The sequence below is a fragment of the Rattus norvegicus genome, chromosome 7, assembly GCF_036323735.1.
Source record: "Rattus norvegicus strain BN/NHsdMcwi chromosome 7, GRCr8, whole genome shotgun sequence".
NCBI classification, from domain to species: Eukaryota; Metazoa; Chordata; class Mammalia; order Rodentia; family Muridae; genus Rattus; species Rattus norvegicus.
The window spans coordinates 101,798,237-101,810,045 of NC_086025.1; the positions used below are offsets into that span (position 1 = coordinate 101,798,237).

Genomic DNA, 11,809 nt, shown 5'->3' on the forward strand with positions numbered 1-11,809 from the left:
TTATTTATGTTTTTACTGTGGTATCTTGGTGTCATCCCTGGGTTGGTGGTCCTGGGTTCTATAAGAAAGCAGGCTGAGCAAACCAGGAGAAGCAAGCCAGGAAGCAGCTCCCCTCCGTGGTTTCTGTATCAGCTCCTTCTCTAGGTTCCTGCCCAGTTTGAGTTCAGATCCTGACATGCTTTGGTGATGAACAGCAATGTGGACATATAAGCTGAATAAACCTTTCCCTCCCCAGCTTGCTTTTAATCTGTGCCCTTTTGTTACAGCTATAAAACTCTTACTAAGACAGAGTGCACTACCCAACTATAGACCCAAGTGCCTTAGCTTATGAAAGAGCTGCTCTCCTTCTGAGGAACCCAGGTAATCATGACATTCAGTAAGGCCTGTGTTCTCTGCAAGGCACTCTTAGGAGTTAAGTAACAATCTAAATTGCCAGGCAGCCAGTGTGTTATTCTACTGGGGGCCACCCTGTGTCCAGCTTCCTCTATGTTTAGCTGTCTCACTTCGAGAGGCAGTGCTTTTTTTTTTTTTTTTTTTTTTTGAGCTGGGAACCGAACCCAGGGCCTTTCGCTTGCTAGGCAAGCGCTCTACCACTGAGCTAACTCCCCAACCCCTGCAAGTGCTTATTTTTGTGAGTACTGTTTTGTGAGGGTCAAAGCCTTACTAATAGTTCGCCTCTGCTGGAGGTACCTGACTTAGTGAGCTTCCCACCATGAACTGGTATTCCAAGTCTGTCTCTTTAACAGACAACACATTCTGTAGCATGAACTTGAGAGTTCTGGAAAATAATCATGGCACCATCTATGGTAATGAGACACTGAGCCTGTCCTCAGCACCTACAACACAAAGGGCTTGTCTGTCACACAGGGACTCCAGCATGTTACAGTATTCGCTCTGTCAGTTTTTCAATCTATCAGCCTACTGCATGGTTGACAACACCAAGGGTAAACTGAGTCAACAACGGCTCAAGTCAAACAGCTTATAGATAACACAGATAAGTCTAAAGCCTGTAATCCCTAACCCTAACCCATTAATCATAATTTATAAAATGCTTCAAATACAAATACAAGTAAAGAGAAAGGAATAATAAAGCTTCACATATGGGTCACTCAATCACCTGATTTAAACAATTATCAACTCACAGTCAGTTGTCTCACCCGTTGCCCCACGTCCTCCATGCCATGCTTTTCGATTTGTGAGGGAGTGTCGGTGTGCACACCACATGCACATTTAGAGGTCAGACAATAACTGTGGAGTTGGTTCTTTAACTCCATTTTACATGGGTTCCGGGGATCAAACTCAGGCTATCAGGCGGGTCCAGGAAATGAATCACACATTGTGCTAATCTTGCTGTGGCTCTACCACTGGTAGCTTTGAAGCAAATCAGAATCATTGTTTCCTCCACAAGTATTTCAAATGAGGTGAGATGGGAATTTTCCACTTGTGGGGGCCACATTGATATCCCAAAGCTTTTGGAGTTTACAGCACTGTGGATTCTGATTATTTTTGTTTATTTTAGCTAGGGATTTTCATCATGTAGATGATGGTAAATAATAATAACAGTAAATCACATGAGTTTTGAGTTCTTTGATTCCAGGTTGGCACTGAGGCTCCATGTAGCTTAGGCCTATGCTATTGTAACATCTCAAACGATGAAAACACAGTTCCACTTATATACAGAACGTTCTCAAGAGAACACTGCTCAATTATAAAATACACAAGAAATGGTTGCAGAGATTAAGCATAGTACTGTGGCAAGCACTCTGAGCAGGCTGCAGCACTCATCGGCTCTTTGACTTTGGCCCTAGAGTATCCAGCAACACACTGTTTCCATAGTTACTTGCTTCTGACTTTAGTGAAACCCCTCTAGTGTTTCCAAATGAAACAAGATGCTGGCTTATGGCCAACACAAATACTTTTGTCCTCTTTAGGAGCATCCACTACATTCTACTGAACGTGTCTAAAAGGTGAGCGATGCTGTCTGTCAGGCCTTTTGGCATCTGTGAAGATGATCACTCCGTTTCTCCCCTGGTTCATGGTTAGTGATACTAACATATGCTCTTCCATGGGCCAAGCTTTCCTCACACTCCGAAGTAATCTCCACACAGTCATGGCGTTTCATTATTCCTATGTGCTATAAACTGTTTCAAAGACTTTACTCCTGACTGGTTATAACCAGGTACCCTCTAAAGCTACCATCAGCTGGAGGTGTCTGTGATTGCCAGAACGTGATGAATCTTGGCAGTGTCTGGAAACATCTGTAATTGTCTCAATGAGGTGCAGAGAGGCAGGGTGATGCTAGAGGTATCTGGTAGGAAAGGGCTAGAAATGCAGCTAAACTTTCTATAAGGTCAAGAGTAGTCCTCCCACAACAAAAAGTCACGCAGATCAAAACCCCAATAAAACGGAGTCTCAGAAGCCCTGCTGAGAATGACTGCAATCTATCCATTGTAGTAGCATCTGGTACCTGAACACTTGGGTGGCTGCTGATGCTCATAATGGTGACAGATTCAAATTCCTTAGGGAAACAGCTAATGCGAAGGACCTGGAACCAGGGAATAGGGCCCCTTCCAATTCTCTCTGTGAGGACAGCAACAGACCATTTGCCTTCTACTCTGCTGGGTGTTACATCTAAAACAGGGTTTGTGGGCTGGAGAAGCCAAGACAACATTCACAAAAATGTCTAAATTCAACCCAGAATAAATCCACATTGGTGGCTCAGATCTCACTCAGAGGGACCCAGAGCCCTGATCTGAAATGGCTGCCGAGGATTTCCAAGGAACACTTCCGGTGATCCTGAGGGCTGACTGTGCCCAGCACCTGGGCTCACCTGACTTGTCACCTGTGTTTCAACATGTTGAGACCAGACCACACTTAAAGTGTTACCTCCCATTTGGGGTCTCCATCAATCTCCACTACCTTCAAGCCATGCTTGTTCTTCAAGTGTCTGTTGAACTCCCATTTGGTTCCATACACAAAGCTGCAAACAGGACACTTCAGACCACCTGCAAGCACAGACAGGCAAGGAGAAGTGTTTAGAGCACAGAAGCATGCTGTGTGTCTCCTATCCAAATGTGTGGGAATCTATAAATTTAGTACATTATTTTTTTCTCCAGCAGCCACAGCCACTCAAGCTTACCTTAGTATTGGAATACAACAGCAACCACACATCAGCTTTTAGAGTAGAGATTTTAGAACTTCACACACTTTTCTTATTTACTGAATAGGCCTTTGCAGAGAGCCTAATACCTGCTTGATATTTTAAATGCCAGAGAGAAATGAGCAACATAATCCCCTTGACCAACTAGATTGTGGCTAAAATCAATCTTCCACATTGTTATCTGCAAATAACAATTTTTAAGTCACTAAAGAGCAGTGGCTGATTTGTTCATCTCCTTTGCTCCCAAATGCTTAAGATCAGATGCTCAATTATTAAACCCCTTCCAAGAGAAGCTAAGTCACAAGGATAAATTCTCCTGTGACATTCCCAGTAAAGAATAAATTAAAAAGCTGGTCACATCCTGAAGTGTCACTGTTTATTGAACCAATTAAATTTTGCACACGTTCCAGGAAGAGTTTAGATGTTTTAACTGGAAGTAAAACTCAAGGTAAAAATAAAAAGAACACCACTACCAACACAAACCAACCCTAAGGTCACAAAAGAGACTGTCTTTCTAAAACTATATCAGAAGCAGTACTGAACACTAATCTTGTAGCAGGAGATGCAAGCTCTAGCCAGAGAAAGCCAATTGCTTTCAATTGGTCGAGGTGTTAGATGACCAGGTGTTAGCCCTCTAGGCTAGAGTTGGGTCTCCACATGGGACTGGAACCAGACAGTAGATACCCTTACCAATGCCTCCTGCCTGAGTTTTGCAGCCTGCTGCTGACTATTCACTTCCAGCAGCTCATGTCCCAAAGGTGAGATTTCAGGCCTCACCCTCTGTGCCCTGTGTTTCCCCTATGGATAGCCTTTCCTCCCCAATCTCATCCTTGAACTTAATCATGAGAACAATGAAACTTAACCTTAATTTCATAAGGAGGGCTTCTCTTCCCTTCCTCTTTAACCAGCTCTCCCTGTGTTCTGTTAGTCTTGGAAATTCAGTGTTCCTATCTTGCTTGTTCTTTTAATCCTGCCTCCCACCATGGCAAACTTCTCCCGTACCCAGCACATGATCAGATCAGTCAGTAAGCCAATGAACACTGTATGTCACACTCCTATAACAGTAGCAGCAACAGTGTGATGGCTATTTTTGACTGTCAACTTCCGCTATTTCTGGAATGAACTACAATCCAGAAATGAAGGGCACACTTGTGATCCAGATCTTGAAGCTGAAAAACACAGGCTTTTAATCCGGATCTTGGCATGGATAATGCATGCTTTTGACCTGGATCTTGAGGCATAGTTGCCATGAAAAGTTTGGGCCTAGGCAAGATGGTACATGTCTTTAATCCTAAGAGACAGAGGTAAGCAGATCTCTGAGTTCAAGGCCAGCCTAGGACAGAGCAAGTTCCAAATAAAGAAAAGCTTAGGTCCAGGCATGGTGATGCACAACTCTAACTGGGCCATACCTTCTGTTGGAGGATACACAAGGACAGTGGAAAAGGAAAGGTTGGTTCTTCTCTGCCTGCTTGACTTACTTGCCAGTACCTCTGCTGGAACCTACTCCTTCAGGACTCCAGCTTATACAAAGGACCAGCTAAAACACGTCACATTGTGGGACTTAGGAACCACTACCTTCTTGGACTTCCCATTCACAGCTGGTCATTGTTGGTTAGTTAAACTGCAGGCTGTAAGTCATTCAAATAAACTCCCTTTATATATATATATATATTCCCTAAGTTCTGTGACTGTAGCGAACCCTGCCTAATGCAGAAGTAACAGTAAAGCCTCTGTACTTGGTGGATCATAAGCTATGCTGACTTCCAGCAATGATTACCTCATTTTAAACAGAGGTTGGGAGTATGAAGTAGTATTTGCCTTGAAACAAGGCTGTAACCAACAGTATGCAAAGTAAACAACAACTGTACACAATTTCTACCAAATATTTCCTGGACAGTATGACACCTCACTCTCCCCTCAACACATCTCTGGCTTGGACACCTGCACCAGCTCCTTCCCTTTAGTCTCAATTACGAAGCCTCACAAACAATCCTTTCTACATCCTTGACATGCACATCAAGTGATGTCCAAGGTGACCCATTTTTCCAATGTCTCTGAGGTGAGTGAATCACAGAGATGCTTAAATTTAGGCCGCCAAGGGTTGAGCTGATGAGCCTGTCTCAGGCTGTCATATCCATTTATTTATTACTCATTCTGAAGAATTCTGTCTTGATATTGAGTTTGTCTGGATAAATTTATTATGGGCCAGGTAATCTCAGGGGCATGCATCATTCAATTTTATCTTCTTTCACGTGTAGCTACAGTACACTCCGTCTCCTGAACTAACTCCACGTCTGTGGAATCTGTGCAAAACACTGTCTACAATTCGAGTTTCTTGTCTACTGAAGAACTGGAGGCTAACAGCAATTCCCTTCCTACCTGAGCTCATTGCTCTTCGATCTTCTTATCCTGGGCATGTTCAAGCACATGCAGAAAAACAAGATAGAGGAGAGACAAAGCCAGATGACAGTAGTCATCACCAGAATGTCCAGAATGAACATCAGATTCTCCTTACAAAACATTCTACAGAAAAGGCAAATTCTTAAGTGAATGCTTATGCTCAGAATCTCAGAGACATTGCATTGTTCTTATAGATAAGATCGAATGAATTGTTCTTAGCCAGGAGCATAAGTCAACTTCCTTTTAACCTTCCACAGTAGTTTGAGCAGTGACCCCATAGATTTGGGTGTTTGAATACTTTGTTTCCAGTTCCTGGTGTTCTTGGGGAGGCTACAGAACTTTTAGGATATGCAGCCTCTCTGGAGGAAGTATGTCACTTTGCAAATGTGAGCCTCACTCCAGATCCACTTCTGTTTCCTGCCTGTATTTGAAGATGCAATTTCTCAGTTTCCTGCTCCAGTCACCTGATGCTATGCCTCTCCTACCACTCTGGATTCTCCCTCTAAAACATAAGCCAAAATAAACTCTTTCTTCTATAAGTTGCTCTTTGTTGTAGTGTTTTATCACAGCAGCAAGAAGAAAACTTACACATGCTCCCTGTTATCATGTATTAGTCACCTACCCCACTGTCTTTCCCCATGACCATCTCTGAAGAGCATCTTTGAAGACTGGGAGAGACCATAACTCTCCCAGTGAGGTCCTCCACCTCTGCTCATGTTGATGTCAACCCTGCTTTTCCTTGAGTTAAAATAAAACCAACAGCAAACTTCCTGAGGTCAAATGGAGGCTTCACAATGAAACTGGAATACTATTTTAAGGAAACTAATTCAGGGAGAAAAACATTCTCCTATTATGTTTAAATTGAGCTTAATATGATAATGCCCAATATTAATTAAAACTTCAACCTTTGCCATAGTTAATTTTAATTAAAGAACAACAAACAGAAATATGTAATCTTACCTGAATATATAACAATGCTAGCTAATTGACATTAAAGCAGAGAGAAATAATTTCTGCTTCAATTAATTAATTTCTTAGCATGCACAGCAAAGGTCAACAGAAGACTTAGCTACTCACAGCCCTGGCATTAAGTGCTCAGTAAAGGTGCAAATGGCCAAACCACAGTTTTCTCACCTGGGCTGATTAACTCAAAGAAAGCTAGGACATTCAGGTGCAACTTTAAAAGCTCACAGGGCAACCTTCCTCTTTAAAGAGTCTAATCTATTGGATTCCTAGGTATTAAAAGGTTTGTCCTTTATTGTGGTCCCTAATGTTATGGAATATTCCATGTCATGTTCAATAATATCAGTTCAGGAATGACATAGAACATTAGGCAGGCAGGACAGACTTCCTTACACTTCTGAGTTTTCTCTTCTACTAAGGTAAATATATGAATTCTCATATCTTCATGGAAGCTACAGCATGATAGACAGACTAGAGACCCCAAATGTATGGATATACTACTGCTTGGAACATATCAGCATATTACCTTGCATGGGAAAGGTACTTTGCACATGTGACTCAGCTAAGAACTCTAGTGAAGATCATTGTGGATCATGGAGTATATCTAATATAATCAAAAGGATCCTTAAAGGGACAAAGTGAAGAGGGTCATTATTATGAAATATGAGAAAGACTCCACTGACCACTCTTGATTTCAAAAGTGGAAGAAGAGCCCACAAGCCAAGGCATGCAGTAGTATTTAGAAGCTAAACAAAGTCAGAAAACAGACACTGCCCTAGTATCTGTAGACTTGTTAACATCTCTGTTTTGGCTTAGTGATCCTCAGTGTGCATATCTGACCTTTGTAAGATAACAAATCTGTGAAGTCATGTACAATAGCAGCTTTGGGAAACTAAAACAGGCACTCAGAGACCAAAGCAGAAACAGCTTCATTAATGAACTTGGAAAGTAAATAGTTTAAGTTTACAAGGTGAGGAAGTGAAATGTGGTTAGGCCTACTTGCAGACATTCTCATTTCCTGTTGAATGACAGTGTTATCCTTAGTGACTTGAAGTGCTATGAGATCACACCAGGCCACAGAACTCAATGTTATCTAAATCCTGTGTCAAACTCTCGCCTCTCTTCCCACAGGATCCTTGAGAAAAGCAGCATAGAAAAACAAGCAAAATTTATTATTATCTGAGCGAATATCCTGAACTTCAATGAGTCATCCCTGGTAAACAGAGTTCAAGTGAAGTCTTCTCCGCTTCTCTCTAGGATCTGAGACCTTGGGAAGGACTGAGCAAAGGAGATACATAGGTCCCATAGTTAACCTTGGGCCACATTAGTGACTGGTCTTAGGGATAAGGATAAGAGGAAAGAAGGAGCGCCTTATGTGAGAACCTGCAGGCACAACTCAATCACTACCCCAGTGTGGGACCATGCCTTGTCCTCACCCTCATCCCACTCTTCTGCCTCACCACATACTGAAGCAGGAGACAGAACTGGCCTGGTCACTTCCTTACTGCCCTCTCTCAGCTTCTCATTTTAAAACGGCTGAATGAGCACACCAACCTCACAGGACTATTGCTAAGAAAAGTTAACCCAAGCACTAGCAATAATCAGTAAGAGGCATACCATCGCGCCGCTAGAGCACCTAGCAATAACTCACCGAGTCTGGGGTTGAGACATTTTAAACATGTCCAAATACTAAAGTGATCACTGAGTCTGGGGTTGAGACATTTTAAACATGTCCAAATACTAAAGTGATAACGTCTGCACTACTTACAAGTTACAGGATTCTCTGCTATGCTAAGCTATTTCCTGAGATTAGCATGAATAACATGATATGCATTTGCAAACAAGGTTCCCGTGGACACAGATTTACATTCTTCTAATTCAGTAATTCAAAACAACAAAGACTTCAGCAGAAGACAAAACTGAAACCATCCTGACCCCTCTCCTGTCATTACTTCTCTAGTCTTGATTATTTACTGTCACTTCAGTAACTAGGGCTCCAGAGAGAACTCAGCTACTGCAGAACAGCTGATGGCCTCCCAGGATCTTGTTCTCAGGTGGAAGCGATGTATTCTTTAGCAACACCATCACAACATGGGCTGATGAAAGGAACTGCTTAGTCCCACTGCTACTAAACAAAGAGATAAACAGGTCCAATTCAGGTAGTAATACCAATGAGTGCCACCGTAAAATCACCTAGTTTAATATTGAGATTCAGTGGCTGGAAATGGGCTGACCACACTGAATAGGCTCATGAGACATGTGCTTAAGGAAATGCATAGATAACTATAATCTATACATTTCATCAAGCAGTTACTCCATGGTCAGGAAATAGCTAGAAGTGTTAGAGAATAAAATGTAATTTTTGCAGCTACTTGAGGAAGGTGTTGGTCTTCTTTATGATGATTTTGAATGCAAGCTCAAGTACAGGGAACATAAGTACCTAGTCCAAAGGCCACACTGTGCAGAGACCCTGGTCCCAGTCTGTGTTGTTCCTAACCCTCTGTTTATTTTGGAGAATCTAGAGAAACTGCACAAAGTGCTTTGGGGTACTGGAAAACTGACCTTTTCTAAGCCCCATCTTCATGGTATGGCATAGCACTCAGAAGGGAGCTATGACTTCATGAAGCTTGGCATCCAAAGCACCTTACACACCTCAGTGGCTCTGATAGCTAACCTACCCCTTGAACGGATTTTAATCAGGCATGGGTGAAAGGGCAGGAGTGGAAGGCCTGCTGAAGCAATCCAAGTACACCATCCTCAAATAGCACAACACAAAGGCTTTTACAGGAGAATATTTCAAATCTATATTGATGATAAAGTGAGTGCTAAGAGCAATCTGCTTTCAAAATATGAGATGTATACAAGCCAGGAATAAACTACTTCATGTATAGGACTTAGAAGTCTAATGTACAAATAGTACCAGAGTAGTGAAGACACATTTAGATGTCTGCTTCTTCAACAAGTACCTGGAATGATACAGGGAGGGGTGGGTGGGAGGGGCAGGTACCTGAAAGAAAACGAGAAAGCACTCATCTTCAATGCTTAAATATGAAACCCACATCCTATCAGGAAATGTGAGTTGATTGGAGAGATACCAATTGATTAGAGAACCTTAGAAAGCTAACAGAAAAATTGGGGCAGAAAATAGCACAAGTTCAACATGTTTTTTGCAAGGCAGTGTTGAAGATCTAAAAGCAGTGATAGCCTCATCAATCAGATCCAGGGGCCTGTCCCACCAGCCACACTGAATGGTTGTTTGCTGCCAATCAAACCCAAGAGTGTGAAGAATGTGAAAACCAAGCCCCAGCCTCCTGCTCATCATTTATGGTGACTCTAAGTCAATCTATTCTCCCTGGTGATTGCTGGCCACAACTGTCATTAAAAAGTGATGTAATGGGAGCTAGTGGTGCGGCTCATGGTAAGACAACTGCCTAGCATGTTCAAGTCCTTGAGTTCCATCCCTGGCACACAAGAGGAAGACCCCAGCAATGGTTCTATAAGTGTTAGATACTTCCAGAAAAAAATCTAGGAATGAATCAGTCTTGCATGCCAGATGCCCCTGCACTGCATTCTCTTTACCCTCATGGCTGATTCTGCTCTGCAGTCAAGGGACCTAGCAAGGCTAAGAGACCTGCCTAAGCCAGCACAGTTTAAGAAGACAAAACACAGATTTGAGGCAAGATCCTTCCTCTTTACTGTACCATCCTGCTCCTAGCCCCATAAAACTCTTGCTGAAGAAAACGAAAGGCCCACAGTACCTTTCTGATGGAAGGCTCTGAAATGCTCCTGAGAGTGAGCTGCTCATCTATTCCTGTTCTGCTCTGTCACTGGATGCTCCAGATACAGACAATCCATTTGTGTTACATGGAGATGAATCTCTAGGCAGCTCAGCAAGGGATGCTTTGTACCGAATCAGAAAAATAAGCATCCCTGGCTCTAACACAGCTCACAATCCTCCAACTGGTAAGGTTTCTAAAACCTCTCTCAGTTCCACACAGTAGCAGCCATCAAGGAGTAATGACTAAAGCTACACGCTGTAGTCAATCTTAGCTGAATTACTGGAATGGAGACATAAACATGGCTATACTTCCTTATGTGGTAAGAGAATGTGTTATGCCCTCTTCAGTAGTAATATGTGGTTATTTACTTTCAATAAAACCCATAAAGAGAAGCCAGACAGTGGTGGCATCCTCTTAATCCTAGCACTCAGGAGGCAGAGACAGGTGGATCTCTGTGATTTTGAGGTCAGCCTGGTCTACAGAGTGATTTTTAATTACAGTATAATCATTACCTCTCTTTTTGCCTCCTCGTTACTGGCCCATATCTAGACTCCCATCTGGAGTTCATGGGGGTGCTCTTTTTTAATATCAAGGAAGAGGGGGCAGAAAAACTGCAAGAGCCAAAGGACCATGACATGTTTTGTAAGATCACAGCTCTAGCTATGACAGAGACCCTACACTCATGAATACTCAACAACGAGGCTGCCTACACAAGACCTGAACAAGTCCAACACCAGCTGACAGCCCAAGAGAGAGGGGAGAAAATTTACAGGGCTCCACCCAAGTGTGAGGAGCTAAAAACAACCAGCACTGGGAGAGGGAGAATTAGTTCTCCGTGACAATGAGACCCCCGATTGGTTATCTAATACCATGTGGTCAGCCCTAGAAATGTATAAATACACACGCTTGCACGACACAGAATGACTCTGCAGGTTGTACTTATGCTTATTCTTTTATATGTGTTTGTAATAATAAGAGTTAAAAACAGAAAAAAGACTCAGAAACTCCATACTTTTCAACAATAGAACTTTTAAAGCCTGCACCAAAGGACAACAAAATGTTCTTGTTAATGACACTGAGTGAAGAAAAAAGCCTAAAATTTCCAGAAGTCTGCAAACATGAGCAGATAACGAGTAGATGAGAGTGTTGACAATTGTATCAGAGACTGTAGGTAACCACCATCCTTTTAGTTCACCATATGACAGCTGCAATATCGCCTCATGCTTTCTGGTGACTGATGGGGTGGGGATGGCATGGCCAACAAAGAGGATGGACTAATGCCATGCCAAGTCCACAGGTTAGATCTGAGCTTTTAGAGGCTAGCAGACATTGGTGCTTCTCAGAAGGCCCGAGCTCCTCACTCACCTTGTTGGATGAGGGCTTCAGCTGCAAGCTCCCCGCTGCCCACGTTGGCATACTCCTCGTTGGGGTGCTTCCTGTTGTAGTGCCGTTTCAGAGATCCAGAGATGTTACATGAATAATGACAGTGAGCGCAGCGGAAAGGCTG

At 42.7% G+C, this 11,809-nt stretch overlaps 1 protein-coding gene across 6 annotated transcripts in view; it reads right to left on the reverse strand.

Moving 5' to 3' along the window:
• Positions 1–11,809, reverse strand: part of Zfat (zinc finger and AT hook domain containing) — a 175,220-nt gene that overhangs the window by 22,321 nt on the left and 141,090 nt on the right. For 4 of the 6 annotated variants that reach the window (NM_001134957.2, NM_001414958.1, XR_005486668.2 and 1 more), the window contains 2 exons: positions 11,668–11,806; positions 2,920–3,005 (listed from right to left, as the gene is read on the reverse strand). In NM_001134957.2, coding sequence (NP_001128429.1) covers positions 2,920–3,005; positions 11,668–11,806 — 225 coding nt within the window. Of the gene's footprint in view, positions 1–2,886; positions 3,006–11,667; positions 11,807–11,809 lie in introns of those variants that run through there. The other 2 variants (XM_006241713.5, XM_017594961.3) reach the window with 1 other exon arrangement.